General features: G+C 37.0%; 1 protein-coding gene across 1 annotated transcript; it reads right to left on the bottom strand.

Annotated features, from left to right (window-relative positions):
• Nucleotides 1-1,510: 1,510 nt before the first annotated feature.
• Nucleotides 1,511-21,697, bottom strand: LOC140142255 (transient receptor potential cation channel subfamily M member 5-like). The gene is made up of 10 exons (XM_072164223.1): nucleotides 21,677-21,697; nucleotides 21,369-21,594; nucleotides 20,976-21,162; nucleotides 15,458-15,734; nucleotides 13,095-13,235; nucleotides 8,832-8,972; nucleotides 5,257-5,511; nucleotides 3,996-4,170; nucleotides 3,656-3,812; nucleotides 1,511-1,604 (listed from the first exon to the last, which is right to left on the bottom strand). Exons 1-10 carry the CDS (start codon nucleotides 21,695-21,697, stop codon nucleotides 1,511-1,513), a joined length of 1,674 nt encoding a protein of 557 aa, XP_072020324.1.
• Nucleotides 21,698-25,792: the final 4,095 nt, after the last annotated feature.

The raw sequence follows: 25,792 nt of genomic DNA, 5'->3' as shown, positions 1-25,792 counted from the left end.
CCTAAGATATTTTTCATTCCATTGTATTTAAAACATATCACAGCCACATGCTGAATTGCATCACGATATTAATACTACACATCAAAGACACACAAATAATAAACAAAAAAAATGTCATTAGACATAAATCAACAGTCAACATACACACATACCCCACACTACCCACATACCCCACACTACCCACATACCCCACACTACCACATACCCCACACTACACACATACCACACACTACCCACATACCCCACACTACCCACATACCCACACACTACCACACATACCACACACTACCCACATACCCCACACTACACACATACCCCACACAACACACATACCCCACACCACCCACATACCCACACTACACACACATACCACACACTACCCACATACCCCACACTACCCACATACCCCACACTACCCACATACCCCACACTACCACATACCCCACACTACACACATACCCCACACTACCCACATAACCCACACTATCCATATACCCCACGCTACACACATACCCCATACCCACATAACCCACACTACACACATACCCCACACACCCCACATTACCCACATACCCAACACTACCCACATACCCCACACTACACAAATACCCCAGACTACACACATACCACATACTACCCACATACCCCAGACTACCCACATACCCCACACTACCCACATACCCCACACTACCCACATATCCCACACTACCCACATACCCCACACTACACACATACCACACACACCCCCACACCCACACCACCCCACACTACCCACATACCCCACACTACCCACATAACCCACACTACACACATACCCCACACTACACACACACCCCACACCACCCACATACCCCACACCACCCACATACCCCACACCACACACATACCCCACACTACACACATACCCCACACTACACACATACCCAACACTATCCACATACCCCACACTACACACATACCCCACACTACCCACATAACCCACACTACCCATATACCCCACACTACACACATACCCCACACTACCCACATAACCCACACAACACACATACCCCACACACCCCACACTACCCACATACCCAACACTACCCACATACCCCACACTACACAAATACCCCAGACTACACACATACCCCACACTACCCACATACCCCACACTACCCACATACCGAACACTACCCACATGTGTGTAGTGTGGGATAAGCTGAAGACTAAGAGGATAACGATTTCGAAAATTGTTCCTATTTTTGCCTCAAATTTGAAACTGTTCTTCTAAACTAAGATTTTTTTTGCTAAATAATACATGATGCCCATGACCATGACCTTCCCCAGAGTGTGAGCTTTGAATCAAAATAATACTTGAATTGTAGACGTAGCGCGTAATGTGGTTTAGATAGAGTAAGGGTTTTTTTTCGCATTAATCTTACATAGATCTAACAGGTGATATTTTATTCTGTTGTTTAACTGCAATAACCGGACAGATTTCTTACAAATAATACTAAGTCAGATATTTTTAATCCGTGGTTTCCTTCCGAGCTGCTATGAACCAGGACAGTGGTGTTGAAAGCCTTTCTATCGGGACGAGGTGGACTAAATAGAATAGGTATCTAAAATCATAATTCAAACAGAGACGGGAAACAGTTTATAAACTTTAACAAATGATCGGCCCAGCAAACACAAAACGTTTTCGACATCATTTGCAAAAGGTTATAAAAGGTTGTCAGAAAACGTTTAAATGTCGGGTTATATAAAGGGTACATTAATGGTATAAAACGTTTTCATAACATTAAAAAACATTTGTTGGTAATTTACTGCACAGCAAACACAAATGTTTTACAGAAAACAGTTAAATGTCGGGTTATATAAAGGGTATAAAAACGTTTTTATAACATTCCAAAAACATTTTTGAAAACTTGGTACAAATCATTCTAAACAGAATGTTATAAAAAAAAAAAAAAAATATTTTGCAAAAAATGTTTGCCCAAAATACTTACAATAACGTTTTTAAAAACCTTTATATAACCCGACATTTAAATGTTATTAAAACGTTTTGTAAAAAAACATTTTAAGAACATTTCTGTGTTTGCTGGCTGCAAATATTTTAACATAATGTTATTTAAGTGTTGACAAAATATTTGGCCAAAAATGTTTGCAAAAATAGTTTACAAAGACATCTTGAAAACATTTTAAAAATATTGTTGTAGTGTGTTTTCAAACGATTTCATGACCTTTATATAACCCGAAATTTTAATGTTATTAAAACGTTTATACCTAAACCAAAACCCAAAATATAACTTATTTAAAACGTTTTAAAAACGTTTTTGTGTTTGCTGGGAAGCGTACCTTCTTCAGGCTTTATTACAAAATGACACAAGAAATACAATCTAAAAACCAAAAACAAACAAGAACATTAATGCGTAACGCAAAAAAAATGATAAGCGTGAAAAAGTCGCGACTTAAAAACCGTCGCTGCGTGAAGATGCATCTTAAACAGGCGCGCGGGAAAAAGGAGGGTGTGCAAAAACCCTATTCAATAAGATTAAGGCCTTAGGGTTGAAGGGAATGAAGCTTGTTGATCCTCAGTATCTCGTGCTGCTGGCGTCTAAATTTGGATTGACGACCTAGAGATTCAATGACCGTGACTTTGACATCATCGATGCTGTGATCTGGAAGGGAGAGGTGCACGGCAACTGGCTTGTTTGCGCGTTTGGTGTAATGTTTGATGGTAGGCCTACATCGGTGGTTACGCATTCTTTCTCTTATATTATTACCCGTTTCACCCACATACTGATTGTTACATTTGGGGCAGTCAATCAGATAGACTGCATTTTTGGTACTCCAAGTAACCTCTTGTCGTACGGTAAAGCATTTGCTCTGATTTTTGTCAGTAAATGTAGTAGTGACTTGCATATATAGGCGCAGTTTTTACAGCCCTGTTTCTGACAAGGTTTACACCCAACATTATCAGTCTTTTTTAGGATCGATTTTGGCATTATTGTGTACTTTGGCCTTGACAATATGTTTTCTGAGGTTAGGTGGCGGTCTCTTGTACGAAATGAGAGAAGCTTAAGGGAGGGCTTTGTGTAAATGAGGGTTGGTCTCGATGATATGCCAGTGTTTTCTGATAATCCCTGACAAATGAGGAAGTTTGGGGTGATATTTCACCACGAGGGGAACACGTTTGAATTTGGGTTTGGTTTTGTATTTCAGAGAATCCACATACGTGGTTGAAGCTGCTTTAGTAATTTGGTTGAAAATGATATCTTCCTGATAACCACGATGTATGAGTTGTTGTTTAAGAGTTTCAGCTTGGTGCTGGAAAGCACACATTGTTCAGAGCAAATGCGACGAGAGCGAGGCAAGGACAAGGTCTCTCTCCTTTCCCTTTTCACTCATTCACCTCTCTCCCCCCTCCCTCCCCCCTCTCTCTCCTCTCTCTCTCCTCTCCTCTCTCTCCTCCTCTCTCTCCTACTCATCTCTCTCTCTCGCTCTCTCTCTCTCTCTCTCTCCCTCTCTCTCTCTTATTCATCACTTCGCTAGCATTCCTCTCTCTCTCTCTCTCTCTCTCTCTCTCTCCCTGTCCTCCCCCCCCACACACACACACACTTTATTTGTCTGTTTTCGTCTGTTTTTCTTCTTCATTTTCCAATAAACTTACCTAAACATAGCAATTAGCATGTTGAGAAGTAGAACATGACTGAAAGCCAGGTAAAAAGCAAGTAACACGGAACCAATCCTAGGATGTTTGGCACACGGCAATGCACCTAGTGCTAATGCAGTTGAATTAAACGAACACGAGCCATCTTCCGGAGTTGCTATTCCCATTCAAATATACAAAAAGTGAACAAACCCGTTACTTATCTTCCATTATTATTTTCCCGGGATTCTTGTGTATATTTTCTACTTTTCATTTTTTTCAACGACTTATTATACATGTTATATGACTCTTGTAGAGTAGGCTTTTATTAGTCACAGAATTTCAAAGTTTGAATGCATACCTGTGATTTCCTCAAGGAACAGTTCTCCAAATATTTGGAAATATGGTCGGTAAATTACACTCTCAAAAACTGTCTTCGGGTGGGTCGTTTGTGGGTAAAGAATGATATGTACGGTAATACCATAACCAAGAAGAACCACGAAGAGGATACACACGAAGAATCCCAAATCAACGAACTGGAGGTATAATATCAAAAGATGTTATTTGCTAAATAGACTATTGGGGAAATATTTGGTAAAAACAAGATCGCTATTCTTGGAAGCTATGACATATGGCTTAATAGATATTTGGCCCATTCACTACCTTGATTACATTGAAAATAAATTGATCGTAGTTTTTATCAAAATATACCAATTTTGCAAGTATCCAATAAAAACAAATATGCAAATTGCCTGCTTAGTTTGATGACGACACATAGCATGAATAATATGTTCCTCCAATACAACACTACGTACATATCAACTCCTTAACCAAAAGGTATTTTGTACAAAATAAACCCTGTTCTAACGGGCCCGACCGACCCAGGGATTCCGGAATTTGGGAAACAAATGTTTCCTGTACAAACGAATGCCGACTCAAATTTTGAAAAGATCAGGAACACTTTTTTTTGTATTTCCCCAAATTGCAAAATACATGTACAGATTTTGTTGATTTTGGGGGAAATTTTGCCCAAAAAAAATACAAAAAAAGCCGTACCGACTGACCCTACTTGGAAATTTAGGTAAGTCCGCCGTACAACAAGGTTTTTTCTGTCGCCTGAACAGGAACTATGCACAATATACCAATAAATTATGCAAAATATTTACATAGTTAACAGTGTATTTTTTTACATTATGTTATATGAAGAAGTGAAGTTCAGGCAAACTGGCACCTATAATAAAGGAGAGAAAAAGTCAGAATCGTACGTAAACAATCAGTTTGCCTGAACTTCACTTTTTTTTTTATATATAAGCCTATATTGTTTCATGCATGTTTCCTCCGTGATCCACGCATTTATTATTTAATGTCTCACATTGACTGATGTCCTGCTAGAACACAGCAGATAGGCCACTGCCTCTCTTTATATTTTTACACTATGTTGATAGGTATTTCCTACTGTACTTTTTTGTTCACGACTTTTTTGTTCAGGTTGTGTAAAACAGTACACTTAACTTCGTTTATCAATGTTTATGGATTTTTTTTTACATTACGCAGGATGGATTTCTAACAGTTTAAATTGCATTGTAGTAAAGAAAAGTTTTGAATTTTAGCGATATACATACCATTCTGCCAATCATGAAGACCTTCGGGCCAATTCTTTTTACGAATGTAAGGTACTCAAGCAATCGCACATAGAAGATGAACAAATCAAATGCAAGTATTATTCGGGCATTCTCTACGACGACTGGATCTGTACTGTATCGAAGAAAAGTTCCTAATACAAACAGAAGCTGCGTCACTATATCAATCTTGTTCCAATGGTCTGACCACCATCCCTCCAAACGTAGAACAAACGTATGTGCTTCCCACTCAATCATCTAAATACAATCAAACAAATATTTATAATGATCCAAGCTGTTATGAATATCTTGCCATTCCAGACAAAACTTTATTTCCGTATGCATGTAATATAACGTAAATATTCTGTTATATCAACAGTTTGAAGCCACACACGATCGTCATCATATGTGGCCAGCTCCAACAAAACCCGGAACAAGTCGCCAGGCATGTTTTTGAGTTATTGGCCTTTAATGATGACATTCCCATAAAAATAAATCAAATTTTGGAATTCTTAATTTCATGGTATTTGACCTAAGGACTAAGTGGACTTTCAAATACTTGAAAGAACTTATCAAAAAGAGGTTTATTTAATCAATAATTGACAGTTGAACTATATATGATGATCCCTATTCAATCCTGTGTAAAGCAGGGAACTAATTAGCCATTTCTTGGGCTAATAATTTGGCAAAAATATCAAGGTATCATTTACAAAATTATCCATATCTTAAAAAGTATTGATGCTATGTATATAATTTTGGTATCATTTTAAAGCTTATTGTCCCGTGCTTAAATTTGTATTAAAATCATGGAATGTCAATAATGGTTAGCACAACGGGTCACATATTTCTGTTATGTTTTCTATATGCGACGGGAGTGTGCACAGCGGGCCATTGCGTCGCGCTTGCGCGACTTAGTAGTGTGTCTGAGGGAGTTGTTCTTACCTGAGAAATGAGAAACCTTTGCAAAATGAAGGCCCAACTGAATTGATGAAGCCATTTGATTGGTCTATTATTGTGTACAATTTTAGTTTGAAAAAAAAAGTTGAATTGTTGGTGAAATGAAGCCATTCGTGCATGTTTTCACTATTATTGTATAAATTATTGCTTTAAGCATAATTGTGTTAGGGTCCAAAGCAGAAGGGAAAAGGGCGAAAAGTGAGAAAATTTTTCAAACTAAAGGCCCAATTGAAGCAATTTGGTGTATCATTTTGGCACTATTATTGCGTGTGGGTTTTTTTGTGTTTTTTTTGAAAAATCTGAAAATAGGTTAAATGATGGTCCAAATTGAACCCATTCGTGGACAAATTTTCACTAGTATTATATAAATATTGCTTTAAACATATATAGTTGCTTTGGAAGAAGGGCTATCGAGTACCCTCGGAAATAGATTTGTAATCTATGTCTCTAGATCAGAAACAATGGGTAGAAAACGAAAAGCTATGTTAAGGGATGGGGTATGAACGTTTTGACAGTATTTATTGTGGGACATTATAGCACATCAGACATATTGAATTACATTCTGAATACGAATAATGACCTTCTGATATCAAATAATTTTGATTTTTTGAAATTCGCAATGTAATACACATTTTATGGCAAATGATTAACAATTTATATTTTTGATATTTAACAGTACTCGAAGTAAACTTTATAAATCTGATGATTTATACTTCAAGTGTATGTAGGTGGGATGAAAAGCCGACGAACAATTGAAAATTTTGACCTTTCTTATTGAAGATATGGATATTTGTTCCCAAAACACACACACAAAAAAAATAGGTCTTTTCCCAGCTACAAACACTTTAAGAATATACATGTATCATTAGATTTATAAAATTTACTTCGTGGACTTTTATATATCAAAAATGAGAAAAATATCAAATTTTAATAATTTGTCATAAAATTTGTATTATATCGTGAATATCAAAAAAATAATGAAAATCATTTGATATCAGAAAGACATTCTTCGTATTCAGAATGCAATTCGATATGTCTGATGTGCTCTCATGTCCCACAAAAAATACTGTCGAAACGCTCAAAACACTCGTTCCAGAACCCTTAACAAATTCAAAAAATGTCCCCAGCGGTCAACAGGGGTCAAATTTCATACAACCGGGTTCAAAATTCAAAATTGCTCAGATTTTGTCAACGCTTACACCAAAGTAACGATTCAGAAAAAGATCTATCTGCGGCACACCGTTCTTGAGTTATAAGTGAAAAGGTCAAAATGGGGGGGGGGCAGTTTATAGTGAAAAACTAAAAGTGTTCCGATTTCAAGACAAATGGTCTCAAATTATTCGTCATGTAAAATTCAGTCAAATAAGGAATAGTTTGTTTGTGTAGAATTCTTTGTTATTGCCAATTTCCGACAATAAAGGTAAACCCCCATTGCAGCCTACCATGACCTATTTTGCTATGTTTGGCCAAAAAAACTGTCCACTCCCCAATTTTGACTTTTTTTACTTATAATTCAAGTACGATATAAAGCGGAGGCCCAGTGTCGAGGAGCTGAAAATAACCCTTTGCCAGCAACTGCACCAGTAGGTGCAAAAGCTGGATTTTCCCCTCATGGATTTATCTATGGGGGTGCTCCCAACCTACTCATCTCTACCTTTCACCTTTCACTCTTTCTATATAGGTGATAGGTGAGTCAAACTAGTTGACTTGCTAGGATGGTTAACATCAGATTTTGTCTAGGACAGTGGAGTTTTGTCCTTAGTATAGGGTGTAGCGCCTGATCCCAGGGGCGATTACCGACTGTAATATCATTCTGGGGTACAGGATATAGATCCCCAGTTTGATGGTGAAGGCGAGCGCCACATGGGCACCTTCTTTGTGCCATCCCCTGTACACCGTGTTCAGTTATACTGTTTACAGGAGTATCTTTCTTTCTTTCTTTCTTTCTTTCTTTCTTTCTTTCTTTCTTTCTTTCTTTCTTTCTTTCTTTCTTTCTTTCTTTCTTTCTTTCTTTCTTTCTTTCTTTCTTTCTTTCTTTCTTTCTTTCTTTCTTTCTTTCTTTCTTTCTTTCTTTCTTTCTTTCTTTCTTTCTTTCTTTCCCAATCATAGAGTAAATCAGATACATCAGTTTGTGGACTTAACACGGTTTATATGCTAGTCTCGGATGAAATTCTAAGCTCAAATTATGTATTTATTTTTAGGCCTAATATTTCTCATGATGTTGATATACATATGAATTGTAATATCACAATTGTCTAATATATGAAAAAAGAAGCGGCCGATTTTATCCATAAGTTTAAAACACATGAAATTTATAATACTTAATTTGGTATTTTTTTCTGTGAACAACAATTACAGTATACGTTCTGTCCATTGAGAGCGTTTATAGTCACTTTTCTCACAGCGGGCACATCTCATTTCATGACGTCACCGTTTTTCTAGGCCAAATCTGTCTCGTTCGAAGGAACTCACCGCTTAAGTTGCTTTTTGTGGAATATCAATTTTAAACGTCTTATTTTCTCAAAAAAGGAGTCATTTTCATTGTCCTCATAATATTAGCTTGCCAATGATATGGTGTTGTTTTTGCTATAGACCTGCCCTTTAAGGACATGTACACTCACCTGTCGAAGTTCTTCGAACAACATTGACAACACCCAAGCGAATAACAGTCTATCAAACAATGACCATCTCCGAGGAGTGAGGATAAACTCGCCCCATATTAGGTTGTATGAGAAAAGGATGATGAACAATATTTGCGACACCTGTATTAATGGTAGATCAAAATCAATATAAAAGTTATTATTCAGCTAATACACACTTGCTAGAAAAGCAAAAATAACGTTTAACCTAGCAATCATAATCTGTATGCATGTTTGACCGCGATTTTGGCCATTGAATTTGCCGTATAGAAGCGGGCGGGTGAAAGTGCATAAGTGCAATGTCGGGTGAGTGGTCACAAATAATACCCTTACTTCAGCTTCATGCCAACTCATTCGTGTTCGTCAACTATTCGCTGTAAAAAATAGTGATGTAACATGATTAATTGCCATAGCGATAGGGGAAAAATGTTGATGTGTCGACTTACGCTATAACTCTGCATCGCACCATTCAACCATTGATTATCAAAGAATTTGCATTAAGACCTGCTTCGTAATTCTATCTAAATTTCACATTATGCAGAGTCCAAGTACGTTTCACTCACACCTGTACGATTAGTGTCTTTGAAAAGAGCGGTATTGTATTCAATCTCTGATTGCACACATACACGTACCAGGCTATATGGCGCCAGAGCAGCTTCTTTTGTTATAAAGCTGGACTCCAAGCAATTAATGAGCCCGTAAAATCGCTCACTTAATGCAGAAGTCACGCAAAATAGTCGAGGAAAATTGCTGTATAAGTGTGAAGTTGCGTACTAATGCATTTTTTCTTTTAATGAACTACCAGGGGTGTGTAGATTCAGAATCGGCTTGGAGCCAAAATGGCCCCCTTGAGCAAATTGAGTTATTGAGGTAAAAGGTCACACAAGGGGATAACAACTTTAAAACGCTTACATCAAAGTATAAAATAGCAGACATTTTTCTTTGGGAGTAAAAAAAAATCAATGGTCATAATATCTTTAGAATGCCTAAATAATGAGATATATGTCAACATAGGTCAAAGGGTAAAAACAAAATTGAACATGGGTAAAATTTTCAAAATGCTCCAATTGCAATGGAAATGGTCTCAAAGTATCCTTTTTAATAAAATAAAACACAAACCCTTAGAGGGGCGCCAAATTGACCAATTCAGCATCGATTCTGCGCCCCTCCAGGCGATGAAAGAACATTTTAAGACCGATATTCTACTTCGCGAGCATTTGTTTCAAGAATTGTGCGTGTGTGGGGGGGGGGGGGCATTATGTATCCTTAACCCTGTGTGCCACAACCCCTAGCTACGCCACTTCCCGCGTCTAAGCTTTTCTCTGGTTGGGGGAGGTAGGGGCGCTAATTTTGTTTCTTGCCCCGGGCGCTACCAACCCTAGTTACGCCACTGGCTGTTCACCAACCTGATAATTTTGGATTATTCTAAAATAAACGTTTTGTTATAAATTGGAATTTGCTTTGTCATTTGAAAATCGAGCAAGAATTGACCAAGATAAGCGCCTAATACATAAAAAACTATTTTAACGATTTTCAATGGGCGTTGACTGATCAATACGGGATTTATGACGATGCCCCTTTTAAAATACTGATTTTGTTTTAAACTAAGAAGGCAACAATAACTGTGACTTAAACATGATATGGACATACTTTTTGACTACAAAGAAATCTCTTGGGTTTTATAATGTTATTCTTTATTTATTATGCTTTTATGATTTCGTGTAATACAAAAAATTAAAACAAATCGTAACATGTAAAATCCCGCTCGGGTGCAATTGTGTCTGTTGCATTTTATGCTTTATTGATTGGCAACTTTTGATTTTGGGGTTTGAGGGTTTGGAGGCACGTATCTTGATCAATTCTTGCTCGATTTTCACGAACACGGTGTCAAATGAGAAAGCAAAGTTTAATTAACAAAACGTATATATTAACGTATTTTCAGAATAATCCAAAATTATCAGGTTGATGAACAACAAGGATGATTATAACTGACGAGTTTCTTTTTGTGCCCAGTGTAGTTCAACAAGGTGTGCAACGCATTCCTTTTAACGATTAAATTAGCTTTTTCTAAGCATGCTGCGAAGTAAACAAATTAAAAACAAAACGGGCGCAAATTGTAATGACCCTTTATATACGCTGAAAAACATGTGGTACTTTGAGATTAACACGGGGATAAACATTGTTAAAACAAATTGGCTTTGAATTTTTAAATAATTATGTTTTACTTTCATTTAGTATACGAAATGTTAAAAAATAATCATTACCGTATACGACTATAAGCACTAGATTAGTGATTTGTAGAGAACAAAGAAGAAAAAATTCCAGCAAAAAAATCCCATTCCACACGAAACAAGAATAAAGGGTTTAAAAAATAAATATAAAACATAGCGTCTTGGCTTGGGGCCGGCCCTAACCCACGAGTTACTGATACATTCTTATTGTCCTATACGTCCTGTGCAACATGCCACTCGGTCAACTTGCTTATTGGAGTTTGGAGTTAGTCGCGAGATAAAAAAATGACACTTGCAGCGAGAACAATTGTGGTAAGTTATGGTTATAGTCATCCCTTAATGACCTTTGACCCCAAATCGCCTACTTATAGTGTTGGGCAATACATTCAAAATTTGTTTTCACCTATCGCGGTAATCCTGTTACATCACTACGTAGCCTTGACTCAAGCCGTACGTGCATATAGGATAGTGGTGTTTATCTTCAATTTGATTTTGCATTAAGGTGGCACTACACCCCTTGATAAATTTGTGACTATTTTTACATTTTTCTCAAAAACTAATGAAACACTGGTAACAAAAGCTATGTATATTATAGGGGCACGGAATCCAGATACCATTGGAGTTTCAGTGACTCAAGACAAGTAGTTATTGATTTATTGATCAAATGTTGGTTTCCCTCATTTTTGACTGTAACTCCACAACTGTTGTCTGTGATGAAATAAAATTTTCAGTGCAGTAGTTGTAGTCCTTGCCCCTATATCATACACATCTTACTTGTCACCAATGCGCTATAATTTTTGAGAAAATGCAAAAATAGACACAACCACATTAAAGCTTACCAAATACACAGAAACTCTTCAAAGATCTTTGCCATATACAGGCCTGTTTATGTTTATATTTATAGCTAATAGTCTCAAGTTAGTCTATCTCTTCCTAGTACCACTACTATAGCCACAAGATTAGTTTCAAGTTAATGCACCTCTGCCAACTATTATATCTGGACTACATGTTCAGAGATATCAATTGTCAACAATAGCAAGAACTCGGGCCAAAAACTGTCACTAAAAACAACCAGGAGGAAAGACGAATTAACTTTAATACTGCCAAATCCAACATAATACAACACGGCAACCGGCGCGCATGCATGGATCCCACGTGATGCCATGACGCAATCAAAATCATATATACGCACGGAATCGCTGGCCGGGCAGCGAAACCCCCATGGCTGCAGGTCTGTGATCGCCTGCCTGGCACGCGAGGGGTCTGAGGGTCATATCCCGAGGGTACCAAGTGATTTCTTTGTTCATCTTCTCTCCTTTTTCGTTTCTTCTTCCCCTTCCGATAGCAAAAAAACATCTGGGTGTTAGGTTTAATATCATTACTACACCTTTTTAATCTTGCAATTCTAGCAATTAGCAAAGATTATAATGGCACACGACTAAGGGTATTGGCCCTAGGTTTGTTTTAGTTAAGTGACACTGGTTGATGCTTTCCAGTATTACAGCATGACCAGGGAAGTGAGAGTTCTATGGTAATAGGCTACCAATGGCTCGAATGCCCTATATACTAGTAGGTCTACTGAAAGTACTTTTTTTACATGTTTAAGAACTGGGGCACTGGAGTGTTCAGGACCAGGGATTGCTGAAAAAAGAATAATATAGCCCAGACGTCAGGTACTTAAACGGCTTATAGCTTGAAACTCCTTCCTTGGCCTTTGCGGCACGTCTGTTCCATATAAAAATATTTGCATGTATGCAAAAAGTGTGATAGATAATTCGTAAGTTGATAATATTGCAATATAGCTAAATACAATAGCATGCTGATTAAACACAGACTATGAAGTGGTCTGCCGACATGCTGATTTAATAGCTTATTTGTTTATATCCGATTTGAGATTTGAAAGCACGGTTGCTGGTTGCCTGTCAGTTAGTTAGCAGTTTCACGTCACTTGACCTCACTTCGTAAACAAAGATATTCATAGATATAGTGTTATAAAAACGTTATGGTTTCTTACTACATTTTGCCTGAAGATTGTCGTAGGTGCCTTGTAATATGCCCATATCTGTCGCAAAAAACACGGTTTTGAGTTGTCGTCATCTTTCCGGAATGTTACCCAAAACGGAATGAGAAATGGGAATACCGAACACAGCATCAGCTAATGATAAAGCATAAAGAAATATTACAATATGAATTAACAATTAATATGTATTCAAGATTTCAGAGAGTATACTGTTATAGGTTGCAGACCAGATTTACATCCTAATCCCCATAGTTTACCCCATTAAAATTGAGAATTTTGCATAAGACGAAAGCTCGTGTATTAAAATACACACCCACAACCACATACTGTCTGTCAAACGAGGAGCGAAAAATGGCGAAAATAAGAATCACTAGACATAGCTGTGGTCTAAGACCACAAACACAGCCGTGCTGTGACCCCTTAATGACCTTTGACCCTAGAATATATGAAAACAACCATAGACATTGGCTAATGTCAATGCACATGTGCATGTGGCATCACTATGCCATGTTATTTGTGGCAGAAGGCGCATTTTGACCTTAATGACCTTTGACCCGAAATGAAAAAATACCACATGTACATTGGGTAAACACAATTCATGTGTGAACATACCATCACTCTCCTATGTTTTTCTTAGCTAAAAAATTTGTTTGAAGATATTTCGATTTATACCGGAAGTGATCCCTTAATGACCTTTGACCCCAAATATGTGTACACCATATAGACATTGGGTAATAACAATGCATGTGCACAAGTGGCGTCACTGTCCTACGTAATTTGTGGGAGAAGATACATTTTAAAGATATTTCGTTTTATACCGGAAATGACCCCTTAATGACCTTTGACCCCAAATAAAAAATACCATATATACAGACTTGACATTTAATATGGAATATTTTTCGCAAAGATCCGAGACTGGTCTGGACGGAGTCTGCATAGACTGCACGGGCTACATATTAATTGGGGTGTGTCGGGAGATGGTGTAAAATAATTGTTTGATAGAAAATGGGCTTTCGATATGTTTACATTATGGTGCTCATAATGTAGCGAATTTGCCTAAAATGGCGGATTTAGGGAGGCTGAATTTGAGCTTTGCGGGGGACACAATTTCGGACATTATGCAACGTGGTTCTGTTATTATCAAATTTATAGGGGTTTGAGGTGATATCTCTTAGACCTCGTCAGCAACTGGCATTCATTACAACTGAAATACACTTACGATGTACCAAGTTTTTGAACAGGGGAGGAGCTTAAAAATAGGGTTCTTAAAGCTGTACACACTCAGAAAGTTTGAATGGCCCCCTGGGGTCAAATGTTATAAACTTACGGTACAAAAACAACTGTGCTGATTCCTGGTTGTCCAATGACCTCACACGGTTTCTTTGTGTACAGTAAGTTTATAACATTAGGCCCCAGGGGACCATTCAAATTTTCCGAGTGCATACCACTTTATAGAGCCATATTTTTTAAAGCTCCTCCCACTTTCAAAACTGGTAGATCACAGGTGCATTTCAGTTCTGACGAACACTTATTGGTATTTAGGTTGATTAAAATTGCCTCAAACCTCAGTAAATTTGATAATGTCAGAATAATGTTGCTTAAATTCAAAAATTTTGCCCCCACAAAATTCAAATTCAGTCTCCTTAAATCCGCCATTTTAGGCTAATTCACTACATTATGAGCGCCATAATGTAAACTAATGGAAAGCACATTATCTGTCAAACTATTATTTTACACCATCTCCCGACACAACCCAATTAATATTTAGCTCGTGCTGTTTATGCAGACCTCTACCAGACCAGTCCTGGAATTATGCGAAAAAATATTCCATATTAAATGTCAAGTCTGTACATTGGGTAAACGCAATTCATGTGTGAACATACCATAACTTTCCTTTGTTTTTCTTAGCTAATAAAATTTTTTGAAGATATTTCTTTTTATACCGGAAATGACCCCTTAATGACCTTTGACCCCAAATAAAAAATACCACATATTACCACTACCGTCACGGCTGTGTAAAGAAAGAAGAACCTGAACGTCACGGCTGTGTAAAAAACCAAACCAAACCCTTACCTAATCGGTTTACACCGATTACAACTGTGGACTAACCCTAACTTTTTGCTATTTTATGAGGTAGGTGGCAGAGAGTGTCCACTCGAGGTTGTGTGTCCACAGTTTATCAGAGTGTAACGGGGAAAAGACCACGTTTGACAAGTGTTTAAAAACACTCCCAAGCATAAAAACACTACCACAAGACGCACCTTTCGCATCCCTACACAACATGATATAATGCTCTAATTTGGAGAGCAAATTTATTATATACAAGTAATACCATATAAAACTTGCAATGCAATTACCATCATTGGTTCCAGTATAAGGTTCCATGGTCTCCATCGGGAAGGCATCATTGTGAAACCGACGATACCCGAGTGCCATTTGTCATCTAGAAGGTCCTTTATAACAGGGTGGGAATAGAACTTCAGATTATCATTCGAATCCGCTAGATTGAGGCACGTTATATTGCCCCAGTTTGGCAGAACACGAGTAAGGAGATCGCATGGCCTCATCTTCTTAGCGAAGCGACGGTCGTCGTGACATCGAGTTAGAATATCATACGCCCAATCTTCGTATTTTCTGGTAAACAAAACAAAACAGAAATTACGGAGAGAAAAGTATTCACTCATATTTTACAGATAACAAGATCATGGAACAACAGTTAGCAAACGCAAACAACGGGACCGTTTATTACATGGCGCAACGACCTGTTTAATAAAGCACATCAGGATGACGGTTGAAACCCATATTTTGCGCCCAAAATCGGGGTATTTTTGTAGAAGGTCAGAGCCTAGCTAATTAAAGCACATCAGGATGACGGTTGAAACCCATATTTTGCATCCAAATGAATGAGAAATACTAATTCACCTGTCAACAACCTGTCACAGATGGTCGTTTGACCTTGAAATTAATGTGAACCTCAATTTTCTCATAAGGAATTATTATGATTACTTTGTTTTGATGCAAAACACCTACATTGCGTTAATTGTGTCCAAATAGGTGAATGTAAAATCTAAGGAAGCCATAACCAGTATCTTGAGACTTTACTAATTTTAATTTATAATCTCACGGATTTCATTATTGATCATAATTTTTTAAAACAAATTTAAATCGATAAACTGCGCCGTCGTAGGTGTCATCTGAGATTTTAAAAAGGGATAAAGAACAACATTTTAAAAGGAAAAAAATCTGCGACAATTGGACTCGAACTCTAGACCTCGTGATCGCAAGGCATTAACGAAACCACAACACTGCAGTAGGGCCGTTGTCAGTCGTGCAGAGTTAGTTATAATAAGAATAACAGGTTGATGGCCAAACGGTCGACACAAACAGTGTTAAAAGAAATTAATGTAATTTTCTTTATTTAAACTGTGTCCACCGTGAGGAAAGTGCAAGAATCAAAATTCCAAGTTTATTTTCTTAACCCTAAATACATTGCCAACAAATATATTCGTAGTAAACCGATACAATTATGTCTATTTGAGACGTTTCAGTTCAGTTTTGTACTACGCCACGGGCCATACGTACATTGAATAACTTAATATACATTACAAATCGATTAAATGTTCATAGAGTTCCTCGTGGTGCAGCGTTAGAGGATCTGACTTGTAAACTATAGGCTTTATTGAGGGTCATGGGTTCGAATCTTCTGTAGTGCTATTTTTTTATTATTGTTACTTTTCGTTGGTACCATAGTGTGACCGGGCCACTATGACGGACGATAAGCAACGAAAGGTGACGAACGTGAAAATCGCAAAATGTTGACGGCAAAGCGACGACAAAAAGAGGAAAAACAAGATTCGGCGACGAGTGGGAACGAACTTTAGCGACAACACGACGGCAAGGGTCGAAAGGCTACGGCAGGAAACGGAGACTAGCGACCAAATCCGGACGTTGTCTGGGCGATTAGTGACGAAGTCTCGACGGAGCCCGACAACAAGCAACGAGGTCAGACGGCTGGCAGCGGATTTGCCTTCGGCAAGGAACGGCAGCTGACGGTGGATTGCGGTGATGATGACGTGACTCAGCAGTCGACATCAAAGCCTGTGTGTGTGCGGGTCGTATAGTCCCCTTTGGCGTTCCCACTCTTCACAACGTTCTGATCATCCACTCAAAAATATCAATATCAATAATAATCAAAATAAAAAAAATATTAACATCAATATCAACAATAATCAAAAATAGTAAAATCAATATTGGGCTACAAAATCACCCGTCGAGTAATCCTTGCTTTCAATGCAGAAGAGACCTGGATTAGAGCAATGGAATTATCGACTATTTATGCTGCTTGCTTTCGAGATAAAGTACTAAGTTTGAGATTTTAGGAGCATGACGTGAAAAAGGTGAAATCAAAACAGAAATTCTGACAAAACAATAATAGATAGACCCATAGCGAATTATATTAGTTTGAAACGCTAAGAAATGAATTCCGAAAAAAGCTCGTGGACGGATGTAAGGCCTATAAAATTCAAAAATCTACAGTTTTTTCTGACATTTACTGAAAAAATGAAAATTATTGCTTTTTATTTGGCCGAGAAAAAAAATTTACACTGAAAAGGTGTAACTCAAAATGTTGTTCATTTGAATACCAAATTCGATCGTTTGTATTGCCTCATTAAATGACTGAGTGAGCCTTGCAGAACAAAAGAATCGGTTGTCCTGCGTTGAGACTGTATGTATTCAATTCATATGTCACACAACTGCACTGTATAGGAGTAATGTGTTGATACTTGGAGGCGCGAGCGAGCCGGGCTGCAGTGTTTTGAACTCGCTGCAATTTGGAGATATAACTATCTGGAAGGTCGTATAATAAAGAGTTGCAGGAGCCAATCCTTGAAGTGACAACTAATCTCAGCTGTGCTGCAGACTTCGTCAAGGTACTATCTGATTGGACCAATTCTACGACTTTCAACTAGGGCAGACTTGTGCTCTTTCATACAAAAGTGGGAATCCATTGCAGCGCCTAGATTGCTCACACCACTTGAAGGAATCCCCGATCACAATTGATACGGTTATAGTAGGTCTGTTCTAGAAGCGGGAAGTGGCATGGATGAGTTCAATCTTGACATCGTTAAGGACTAATTTATTTGCAACGGCCCAGGATCTCATATCTGCAATGCAGTTGTCCATCACTTCAATAGCCTGAACTCGATCATCAGGGTGGAAACACATAATAGTTGGGTATCGTCTGTATACACCATAATGCACACAATGTGCTGATATCTTATGAAAAGTAACGGGCCAGCGACCGATCCCTGTGGTACTCCGCAACTGAGAAAAAAATCTTTCACGACGACAGACTGTTCTCAAGATATGATTTAATCCACATATGTGCAGTAACATACGCCACATCTGTCTGCTAATCTCTGAAGCAATAACTGATGGTCGATTGTGTCGAAAATTAAGGTGGACAAGAATAGCATCGTTACCTTTGTTAAGTGCGCAAAGAATGTCTGACTGAAAACAGAGCAATGCAGATTCAGTAGCCTACTGTAATGTGCACGATACGCTCGGCAAAACGTTCCTTTGTAGCAAAAGTGTGGAAAACCTCAAAAAGTGTTGATTTTGAAAGATCCATTATAAGTTATTAATATATTTATTTTTATTTTTTTAAATTTATTATTTTTGATTAAAAAGTGTTGAAAAACTATTTTGTCAATAATTGGGCGAAAAAAAATCCCATTGAAGAAAAGGTGTAAAAGATATCCAAAAGTATCAATTTTGAAAGACCTCCTGTAATTTTGTAATCTACTTGGTTTTATAAACTTGAAATAGTAGGCATTATTTGTATTAAAAGCTTTAAACAGTTAAAAATGAGAAATTGTGTGAGACCGGACCGGCAAAATTTCCTTTTGGGAAAAGGTGTGGAAACAGCAAAGAGTGTTGAGTGTTGAAAGATTATAATTTGTTAATCAAGATGGTTTCATTTACTTTATTAAGTAATAACATAGGCATGTAGTTTTTATTACAAGTGTTGAAAAAGACAATTTATTTCGTTAAGGGGTACTACACCCCTGTAGTAAATTTGTGACTATTTTTGCATTTTTCTCAAAAAATAATAACACACTGGTAACAAAAGTTATGTACATTATTGGGGCAAGGAATCCAATTATTACACTGAAATTTCAGTGACTCAAGACAAGTGGTTCAGTATATATGATAAGAAATGAGGTACATCCTAGCGGTACCTTTCTTCTTATCATAAATACCAAACCGCTTGTCTTAGGTCACTGAAATTCCAGTGTAGTAATTGGATTCCTTGCCCTATAATATACATAACTTTTGTTATCACTGTGTTATTAGTTTTTGAAAAAAATGCAAAAATAGACACACATTTTTCGAGGGGTGTAGTACCCCCTTAAGGGATCTGGAATGAGCGTTTTGAGTGTTTCGACAGTATTTTTTGTGGGACATGAGAGCACATCAGATGTATCGAATTGCATTCGGAATACGAAGAATGTCTTTCTGATATCAAATAATTTTCATTTTTTGAAATTTACGATATAATACAAATTTTATGACAAATTATTAAAATTTGATATTTTTCACATTTTTGATATATAACAGTCCTCGAAGTAAATGTTATCAATCTATTAATGATATATTCTTAAAGTGTATGTAGCTGGGAGGAAAAGCCGACGATCAATTGAAAATTTTGACATTTCATATTGAAGATATGGAATTTTTTCCCCAAAAGACCTATTTTTGTTGGTGTTTTGGGAAAAAAATCAATATCTTCAATACGAAAGGTCAACATTTTCAATTGATCGTCGGCGTTTCATCCCACTTACATACACATTAGGAATAAATCATCAGATTGATAAAGTTTACTTCGAGTACTGTGTAATATCAAAAATATCAATTTTTAATCATTTTCCATAAAATGTGTATTACATTGCGAATTTCAAAAAATCAAAATTATTTGATATCAGAAGGACATTGTTCGTATTCAGAATGCAATTCGATATGTCTGATGTGCTCTAATGTCCCACAATAAATACTGTCCAAACGTTCATACCCCATCCCTTAAGAATGAACCGACAAAATTTTCCTTTGAAGAAAAAGTGTAGAAAATTGTTAATGTAATGGGTTTTAAGTCTTTACTTGAAAGAATAAGTTTGTTAAAGTGGTGAAAATGCAAAATGTTTAATATGAGAGACAAACGACCAAATTTCTCTTTCGAGAAAAGTATGAAAAACGTCAAAAAGTGTCGATTTTGAAAGAACTAATGTAATTTGTGATGGTAGTAAGAGAAAAAGTGTTGAAAACTTTAAACAAAAAGTGTTGATTTTGAAAGACCCAATTGTAATTTGTTAATCTGGTGTGTTATACATCGTTCAGTTGGAAGAATACGTTTCTTAAAAAGTGTTCAAAATGCAAATTAGAGACAGGCAATCAAATTTCTCTTTTGAAAAAAAGTGTGGCAAACTTCAAAAGTGTCGATTTGAATGAGCCAATTGTAATTTGTTAATCTAGTGGGTTACATCTTGTACTGGGAATAATAAGTTTGTTATAAAGCTTATAAGTGCTTGGCATGTAGAATGCTATAAAAGACAAACTATTGATATTTCAAAGGCTAATGGTAATTCGTTAATCAAGGTGTTTCATATTGTTGAATTATGAACATTAGTTGATGCATCTCTACATACATACATTGAATAATCGATAGATTAATGTTAACTTTGTGTTAAAAGTTAATATGGGGGTACCTGTTGCCTGAAATGAAATACAATTATAAGTGTCATACTTGATGTTTGTTTTATGTAATTACAGTGTACATGACTGTATGGCTTCAAATATTTTGCAAATATTTTTACTTACGTGGCATTTTTTTCCATGCGCTCTTTCCACTGATCACTTTCGTTTTGTTTGAGAGAAGCCAAGCAATTGTACAGTTTGCTTGCTGTCAGAGCTGCGGGTATGGCTTCCTGCCCTCTTTCCCAGAAGTAATCGGCCATCTCATCAAAGCCGTTCAGCACAGAATAGAGAAACAGTTTCTGCCAGCAACCTTTACCGAAAAAAGTCAAGCAATTACAGTATGTTATCAATAAACGTATAGTTGTAGGTATATGTTTGTTAAATATAATAATGTGTTGCGTGGGGCTGTATGTGAATTTTACAGGGTTAATATGAGTAAAGACGACACGTGGTGTTAGCATGTATCCTTCAATGTGTCTTTGTTTCTTTAATGTTTTTTTAGACGAAAACACATACTATTACGTTTTTGATCCACGCTCTCGTTGTCTTTTACGCGTTTCTTTTTCTGATCCATGACCTCGCTGTCTTTGTCGAGTTTCTTATTCTGATCCTTGCTCTCGTTGTCTTTGTCGGGTCTACGCTGGTCTATGTCAATTAAGTCATCCGTGAGTCTCAGGATGACCTTGTTAATGTCCGGCAGCTTGTGTTTCTTCTTTTCCGTCGTTGGTTCCTTCTCAATAGTCTGAAAGTGACAATAATGCAAATCATAAGGCTTTTGTACTTTTTTATTCGTTCTTATTGTTTTTATCGGATATGGTGATAACCTTATTACATCGTGCAAACATTACCTTTCCTGTAGTTTCTTCTATTAGGTTCTTCAAGACATTGTTGTCGGCCTGAAAATAAAAAGAAAAGGTTCGATAAGGCGACAAAAAAAACCTGCCTTATCCGTTTTGATTTTTTTTTATTTGCTGCATACATGGCCAAAAGTGGAGTGAGTTTAATGGAAATTACTAATATCAGCTGTTTTGAAAAAAAGGAGAATTTGGTGATTTGGTAAAAACAAAAAACAAACAAACAACAACAACAACAACAACAAAACCGCCCGACTGACCGACCCTACTTAGTAGGTGTGTCTGCCCCTAGAACTGGGTGTGGTTTTTTCGTTGCCTAATTGATAGAATGTAAATAAAAAAGCTTGAAATCACAGCCTTTTGTTGATTATGCATAATGCAAGTGCAAGTTATGCATAATGCCAAAATAATTGATACAGGGTGACCGTTTTGTTTTTATGACACATTTTATAGCGATACCCAATATTTATGTTTGTCCAAGAGACATCTAAAATTTTAATGTCAACCCACTCTGTTTAAGGTTGATTTGGAACAACTGCCATTGTTTTAAACCTCATTGGCATTGAAATAGAATGGAGAACCCCAAGTGTTATTGCCCTTGGTCTTGTTTAAGGAGAGGAAACATTATTTGTTGTTACTTTCATAATTATTGCACATCCCCTAAACAGGCTGCATATACCTTTTATGTTATTCTCCCAGCTTGTGTCACATTTTTAATGTTTCTAATTTCCCAAGTTTTCAGTTTTTGCCCGAGTTTTTTGCTTGTTGGCTTCTATATTTTTAAAACCATAATCAGGGCATTTGGAACCTTAATGCGACAAGGGTTTTACTCCCAAAATTTCTCTTATTTCAACAAATTTGTATTGGAAATTTGGAAAATTTTGAACAAGAAAATATAATTTTGCTCCATTTTTTCATCATTTTCTACCCGATACCCTTATTTTAAATCTTAAACTCAATGACCCCTTCTTTTTTTTTAATCTTATACCCAATGACCCCCTTTTTCATTTTGTTTGTACCCAATGACCCCCTTTTTAAAAATAACGTTTTGTACCCGATAGGCCCCTACTTCGCGACGTCGCGGCGTCGCGAAGTAGGCACATACCCGTCACTTTTAAAGTTGAGTGCCCACCCCGGGGGTTTTGCTAACATAGGTGTGGAGTAAAATACATAGACTTTCACTGACAAGTCTTGTGAAAACGAAAGTGGGTATGCTTCTACTAGAATTACAACGTAACTATTTATAGACCTGCATGGTATTTTAAAATTCAATAGAAAAACACAAAGGGTTTGTTGCAAAAGGGCTGGGTCATAAACCAGGGCCATCGCAAGGGGGAAAATTTCCAATTTGTCCTGCTGATCTGCTATTAAAATAACTTAACTGAAGCGAAAATTTGCCTGTCTTCTTTAGGAACACTTGGAATTCCCAATTAAGCATTTTTTTCGGCAGTCGGTATTTCCCCCCCCCCCCCAACTTAATATGTCAGCACATTGATGAAACCCTAGAGAAGACATTGAATTTCCAAGAAAAACTGCATTTTTTAAAGCTTGGGAATTCCCAAAAATGTTGGCAAAAATGTGCCTGTCTTCTTTTAAGGGTCACTGGGAATTCCCAATTTTTTAAGCATTTCTTTATTTTTTTCAAAATGGGAATTCACAATTTTTTTAGATACAATTTTGGTTTGGGAATTCCAAAAAAAATCACTTGTCTTCTTTAAGAGGGTAAAATTTCTGGAATAGCCCATTATACTTGACATAAGTCAACCGAAATTTAGCTTCTTGGGGGGTAAGTCTGAATCATTTCCTACTACTGCAGCCCCCCCACCCCCACCCCACCCCCACCAATCAATGTTAGGTGTCTCTAGGGGTTATTTACTGCGCTTTTAGATAATTCGACGCGATTTTACATTATTTCATGGGATTTTACATTATTTCATGCGATTTTATATATTTTTCAGTGAAATTTTGGCTAATTTTTACAATTATTTACAAAACAATTTCATAATGTAATGGTTTTTTAAGGTTATTTCATATCATTTCTTGCGATTACATATTTTTTTTCTTGTGATTTTATATTTTTTCATGTGATTTTATATTTTTTCTTGTGATTTTATTTTTTTGCCAATATTTTATGCGATTTTGAGTGATTTAAGTAAATTTTATATATTTGTACGTTTTTTTACCAATACTTAACAAAATTTTTCTAATTTTGTCATAATGTTCCGACATGTTCAAATAGTTTGCTGTTTTAATGTGATTCCCCATTTTCCCCTATGTGACATGGGGCCTTTTCAGCATATAGGAAACCATTAAAAACTGGCTACTGGTGGCAAGGAAGAACATTATCCGCTTTCTTTGTATGACATTTAAAGTCTTCGATACCTTTCTCTTTGAAGCATTTCCCTTATATTGACTAGGTCTAAGAATTGGATGAAGTTCTCTGAAGCTTCATTAATTGGTAGACTTTAGAGTCGTGGAATGTGTTCACCTGTTGCACGAATGTTTCAAGTTCATGGTGTCATCCATGTATCTGCATAAGGCGTAGAAGTGTAGAGTTTACTGCAGAATATTGTTCTTCAGTTCTCGGACCACCACGTGAAGTTACAGATCTATGCTGCCTGATGATTTTGACCCGTGGGTATGCTTGATATTTGTAGAATATTATTATTGAATTCAAAGGAGCTATTATATCACTCATACATAAATTCTAGACAGTTCATTGGTTGATTACCATTTATCATTTTTACTATCACCCTCTCCGTGTGATAGTCTTTACCATCATGTGCTCTGCCGTAGTGCCCCTGCGCCAAGCCGTGCGCTGACCCTTGGACTCGCCGATTTAGTTATGGGGTGGACCCCAAAATGTGAAGTAATTTATATCACGGCAAAACATGGTGTTATGTTGATGAAAAAATGTATTTCCTACCTTATATAGTATTTTAGTAATAGAATGTATGCATGAGTGATATAAAACAAATATTAACTGTCTTAAATTCGTGTAATTTCCGGCTCGTGGAATGGAACAATCCATCTTCACCTCGTGATTATATTTCGACCATCACACTCATCTTACTATAAATAGGCTAATGTTGTATGTGACATATGTCAAAGGCTCCGTCAGTTTCGATCTAACAGGCGCCAATTTAATACGGGAAACCAAAGAATATACGGGAACGTGTTTAAACTTTATTTGGTTGAAAACCGTCAAGAATTGGCCTTAAAATCAGTAAAAAAGTGAGTTTTTTTGGCAATTATATAGCGGTTGTTTGTTTACAGGCTATACCAACCAACGCATCCACGGGTCTAGCATAAACCGCGCCGTCGTTAGCGCCTCGGCGTTTACGACTCGCGCCACTTGACTTGCGCGCACGGCGTACGCGGATGCGCATAGCCAACTTGCGTACGGGGTTATGGTTTAGGGTACGGGATGGGATAACTGGATTAGGCCTACGAATACTATATAAATAAAAGTTAGGCCTACTTTGGATGGATTACGGGTATGGGAATTAAATTTACCTTTTCAGTGAGTCTACCTGTTCAGTAATTCTTCCTGTTTGAGCGAACGCTCCCATTTACTCATCTAGCGGGGACCCGAGCGATGCGCGGGTGTCCCGCTAGTAGACAATTAATATTTGTATACTATACATGTTCAATATTATACGTAGAAGCTCAGCCATGTAGTTGATGCCATGTAGGCAGTATCCTTCTTTATTGAGGTAGTGGTTTCTACCGTTTTCGTGGAGCTTTTTAGGATTTTAGTATTACATATCTATTTGTCTCTTTCATGTTATAATTCAGGTTAACCTTCCTTTTGGATATTTTGGATAGTTTCACCTTAAGATTTTAGAAGATTTCGAAAAATATACTAGGTCATTGCCATTTAGAGGGAAGTCTGAACTTGTCTTTCTTTTTTGGTTAAGACAAGGTATCTTATCATGCTTTAATATTCTCATACGGTAGTTCTTATGAGGTTGTTACAATCTTACATGGCACGTTTCTTCTTGGTTTGTCAAGAGCAGAGATGAACCCTTTTACTTATATAGTCAAAAAAAGGTTGGCGGGTTGAGGGTGCGCTGAAGTTTTTAA

Source organism: Amphiura filiformis, chromosome 20 (genome assembly GCF_039555335.1).
Source record: "Amphiura filiformis chromosome 20, Afil_fr2py, whole genome shotgun sequence".
Lineage (NCBI taxonomy): Eukaryota > Metazoa > Echinodermata > Ophiuroidea > Amphilepidida > Amphiuridae > Amphiura > Amphiura filiformis.
This window is presented reverse-complemented; position numbering and strand designations above follow the sequence as displayed.

Excerpts from the sequence above, each read along its gene's own strand:
- LOC140142255 (XM_072164223.1), bottom strand. The coding sequence starts at position 21,697 with ATGTTTGCACGATGTAATAAG. Across the intron at positions 21,595-21,676 it reads TGTTTGCACGATGTAATAAG|ACTATTGAGAAGGAACCAAC; the intron begins GTTATCACCATA and ends TGTCACTTTCAG. Across the intron at positions 8,973-13,094 it reads CAATCTTCAGGCAAAATGTA|GTGTCGCAAATATTGTTCAT; the intron begins GTAAGAAACCAT and ends CCATTAATACAG.